Raw genomic sequence first — 5,088 nt, forward strand, 5'->3', positions numbered from 1 at the left:
TCTGTAAAAATCTGCTCCAGGTTTCAAAACTATAAAAAAAAAAAAACAGAAAATGTGCCTGAAAATCAAAATCGTAAATCAGATGTTTGAATGACTTTTAGGCGACTTGAGAAAAAAACAGAATGACTCACTACTTTACAAATAATCTATTTTTAACATACTTTGCTTCTTTTTTTAAAGCTTGTAAGTATTGTTGTGTTTTTTGCAAATATCAAACCTTAACGAAAGTTGTCGTCCTGCAGGTATGAGCTGAGCGACAACGGCCAAGTCAACAAGACTCGACACACCTGAAGAGTCTTCACCCCCCGAGCACTTGCATACTCGTCAGCGTCGTATCTCCACACTTCCACTTGGCTTTCCCCGTCACTCATACAACCAAGTCATGGAGCATATCTCCCCTCTAAGGGTGGAGGAGTCAAAGGGAGCTTTTTAATGTTTTACACAGCTGTGGAAGTCTAGTTGTAGTTAATAGAGGAAGCTTCACAGCGGCATCCACATGACTGTAAATAATGTAAAATGATGCAAACCAGAGTATACTGAGGTGTCTTACAGGCCAAATGATTGTTGATCACTGTATCTGATTTTTATGTTTTTTTTTCATGGTTTTCAAAATATAGTTTCTGAAGCAGAAAATGAGTCGCACCAAAGAGAGAAGTATTTCATTATTTAGCGTTTACGGGTTTTGGTAACACGTCTCCACGCCGGCTTTACACCACTGTAATAACACAACGTCTGAACCAAGTACCAATTATACACAGAAATCACGCAAATTTGTTGTTGTCTTTTTTTTGATACATTTATTGGTTTCTAAGGTAAATGGATCTGTTTTTATGCTGAACCAAGGCCACCGCAGAGTGTTATTGGCTTTTATTTTTTAAAACCGCGACTGTTTGCACATATGTATTTGAAAAAAAATCGGTCTCTGATCCTGAGTATTTAATGTAAACAAGTACCGAGAATAAATAGCATTTTTTAAAGCGATGAGAAGCGTCTGACCTTAGATCTCTTTAATAAAAGCTTTGATGTGGATGTATACATTACAAACACACAGGAAAGATCACGTTGTTTTATCCCCTGCATTTTGATGCCCTGCAGCTGCTTTTATTCCTGTTTTCCAAGAACAAAAAGCTAATAAAACAAAAATCAACAAATTGCTTTCATGTATCCAAACACACAAAATATGGACATTTAAATATATGTTCAATTATTAAGTTTATCTATAGAATTTTCTTGATATTTTCAAGAATGAAAAAAAATATCAAAACCATAAAGAAATCTGCTGGGAAAGGATAAACCCACTCATCAATGTTCTTAGCCTGCTATAATCTTTGTGGGGTCACAGGGTTGCAGGAGCCTGTAACCACCTACTTGTAAGAGGGGGCGGGTACACTTTGGACAGGTCGGTATTCTGTCACAGGGCACACTACACTGGAGCAGGGGTCTGCAACAAGCCGAGATTTTTAACAAAACAGAGCAAAATGATGGTAAAAGGTATTGTAGTGGATTATTATCGGAATGACATCATCTTATTGGATTTAGTTTAAAAATATATTTGTATTCTCCTCCAAAGTTGTTGTGTCTATATTCAATAGTAAAAGGAGAAGAAAGATGAAGGAACACCAAAGTCCCAATGATAGAAAAGATGTTTTTTTTATTTTTGGTTTAAGTAAATCTTCTGCACCTGGAGGATCTGATCAAACACAGGATGCATCTTATTTTGAAAGGAACTTGTATGTACTGCTTTCAAGAGTAAAAGAAGTTAATTTAATAAAGTTGTAGAGATTGTTTTAAAGTCCTATTTTATAAATTAATGTTTTAATGGCCACAAAACATAAATAAAGTGTATTTTTCTAGCTTTGAGGTGGAGACTTTGTGGTTCTTTTAGATTTTAGTCCATAAGAAACTGGGTCATATGGCTCTTATAGCATTAAAGGTTGCAGACCCCTACACTAGAGTAACCTATATAGTCTGTTTTTGGACAGAGGGAAAAGCCGAAGTGTCTGGAGAAAACCCCCACGTGCACGGGGAGAACATGCAAACTCCAGGATCTTCTCACTGACGGGAGAGAGCTAACCACTGTGCCACCATGCAACTTGAAATTATAAGATTTTAAAAAATTTTAAGTTTTTTTTTAATTAGTAAAAGCAAATAATTGCATCATATAAAATATTCCATAGCTTTGTTCTGACTTGTTTTTGCTCGAGTTGACTTCAACTGTGTTGCCTATATTCACAAGGGGGCGCAATAGAGTCGCCTTTAGGAAACAACTGTAGGAACACTTACTTTTTGGAAGTGACTATTGGCATGTAATTAGGGCGGGGTTACAGTTGGGATTAAAATAGGTCCATTTTGGCTTCATGGATTAGCCGATATGGATTTCCATCCATTGGTGCTTGGTCACATGGTTTTAAGTTTGTCTCTAACATGCGTGTCCCATCATTTATGTGTGTTGATTCCAGAAATGGTACATTTTTCTGCTTGTCCATAAAGTGAAACCTCTGCGCATTTTGTGCATTCCCTGTGGAATACTGTTCTATGCATTTTCTTTAAAAATAAAAAAATAAAACAAAACTAAAGATGAAGATGCTTCACATCTCCCACTATTTTTTTCGGGTGTAAAGTTCTGATGAGATTTAAACTAGTTTGTGGCGAGTGGGAAATCATAAACATTTCATGTCAGACGAATCAATGACATTGATCGTGGTGGCGCTAAACAAACACACGGCCGTGATGTTTTAATCTGCAAACATTTAACACAGGCCCTGTAGGCCTAAACCCCACACAGGGTCAAGGGTTAAAAGACAAAAAACACATTTCCAGGAAATTCAACTGAGTCATGTGGGGGGATGTTTGTAGAGTTGAACAAACTAAGAAAAACGTCTATTTTTATGTGTAGTTTCCAAAGTCTCAAGAACACAAATGTCAAAGTTTAGTTTCACGTTTAGAGATGTGGCGGGGTTCTTCTTGGAGTGAGTAGAGAAATCTTCAAAAATAAGATGACCAAGTCTTACATACACAATGCGATTTTATTGTTCCCAACAAAAAAAACAGACTCAACATCACTGTATGGGAGAGCTTCTTGCCACCATTGCAACCATAGCTGTGTTTCCATTACACATTTGTGCAAAACTTTATCGAAATTCTAGGAATTTTGAAAAAACAGTTTTGAAATGACACTGTTTCCAATAAATCATTTTTAAGTCATTAAAAACACGGCGATGAACGAGAACACGTATTTTTTTATTTGATTCACTAAAAGGAGCATTTGGGTGACGTCACAGCTCTGTCTGGGGCGCGTGCAGCGCAGCTCGACTCAGAAGAGAGAGAAGCCTGTTCAGCTGTTAAAAGAAAAAGCATTCTAACAGGAAAACATCTTGACCTTTTTCTGTTTGAAAACACGACAACATCCATTCAAGTTTCTGTCACGGCGCAAATCACAAAGGAGACTTCAGGCTCCAAGCTGCAAAAGTGCGACTGCAGATGAAACGATGAGGAAATCTTGATGATTTTACAGAGGAGCTGCACGATTCAGTATGACCGATGACTTCATAATGAGCTGTGTCTCGATGCGTCCCCCCTGCAGCGCTCAGGAAAATACTTAAGAAGAGCATTTATTTTGAAAAAAGTGTTTCCATTACAGTTCTGTGAAAAATGTCTATTTCAATACGCCCCAAATACCACCTCCTCTAGGCGCAAAAAACTGCCAGTTTTTCCGAAACTGTGGTGTTTCCATTAAGAGAATTTATTATCGAAATTCCAATTTGCGAAATTTCAGAGTTAATGGAAACTGACTGCTCTCTGTTAGCTGACAAGTTCTCTCGTTATAAAAGCTTAGCCCCTCCCACAGGCCAATTAACCAAACATTTCTTCAAATGAAATTCCTGCCTTATACCTGAAAGCAACCAAAAAAGAGGAAATAATTAAGCAGGCTTTAACAGTATCAAGTTTAAAACCAAAAGCATTATGACAGAAGAAAAGGAAAAAAACCTTACAATTCTGACAGGTGACATCACTTCCTGTTTCCTATATGTATGATGATGTGTACAATGCTCTGGTTGGAATATTTGTGGTGGGAAACCTGGATGGTAAGTAACATTCTATTTAAAACTCAATGTGCACCCTCAGAGTTAAACACAACGTGGCTGTGGAGAATGTGAATGATTCCAACTATAAGCTAATTGACAGGAAAATGAGAGGTTAGAAAAAAATAACACAAACAACTGAAGTCTTCAGCCACTGTCCTGCACCCTGTGACGCTGCTTTGTCACAGGAGAATTTTGGAAACATTAATTTGTGTAATGTTTGTAAAAGCTTGAAAAAGAAATTAGCCAGCAATAGTTCCCCAAAACACAGTTTTTAGTAAACAAGTAACATGGATTGTGTCAGAGTTCCCTCACTACTCACAATATAAAGTATTTGTCATTTTGTAGTGCTGTCTGAATCTACAATTCCAAAATCCAGTGCCCTAGAAATTTCCCAGAGTTCACTGCACAAAAAAAAAAGAATTGGTGAAATAGCCCACAATGCATTGCGTTTAAACAATTTCCGTGAAAAAAAGTATATATATTTTTAATAACTATCAAAGCTTACATCATGAGAGCACAATGATTCATAAATATTCTCATATTCTAAAGGTTTATACTTTGTGAAATTGATGACGNNNNGAAAAAAAAAAAAAAAAAAGTAGAAAACTACAAATTGCCAGAAGGCAACACAGCTATAAGTGCAAATCCAAAATAACCCTAAGTGTAAAAGGAACAGTAAATAAAATGAGACTTTTAGGCATAGTTATTGACGATAAATTAACTTGGGAAAAACACAGATGCCATAATAACTAAAATGGGCAGAGCAATTTCTACAATTAGTAGAAACGCTATATTTTTTTAACACCACGTGCAAAAAAAATGTATAATTCAATCCCTAATACTTTCAAATATCGACTACTGTCCGGTAATTTGGTCCACGGCCACATCAGCACTGTTAAACAAAGTTCAGAAGTTACAAAGCAGAGCAGCAAGGGCAGCACTTGGGGATAATTATAGAACTAATATCAATCATGTGCATAGACAATTAAACTGGCTGCAAGTA

General features: G+C 36.6%; 1 protein-coding gene across 4 annotated transcripts in view; it reads left to right on the forward strand.

Moving 5' to 3' along the window:
• LOC112141874 (extended synaptotagmin-2) overlaps window positions 1–2,576 on the forward strand; it is a 90,990-nt gene extending 88,414 nt beyond the window's left edge. For all 4 annotated transcript variants that reach the window (XM_024265063.2, XM_024265064.2, XM_024265065.2 and 1 more), the window contains one exon: window positions 243–2,576. In XM_024265063.2, coding sequence (XP_024120831.1) covers window positions 243–291 — 49 coding nt within the window. In that variant the 3' untranslated portion in view covers window positions 292–2,576. The remainder of the gene's footprint in view (window positions 1–242) is intronic.
• The last annotated feature ends 2,512 nt before the right edge of the window (window positions 2,577–5,088 follow it).

This window comes from Oryzias melastigma, linkage group LG3, assembly GCF_002922805.2.
Source record: "Oryzias melastigma strain HK-1 linkage group LG3, ASM292280v2, whole genome shotgun sequence".
Lineage (NCBI taxonomy): Eukaryota > Metazoa > Chordata > Actinopteri > Beloniformes > Adrianichthyidae > Oryzias > Oryzias melastigma.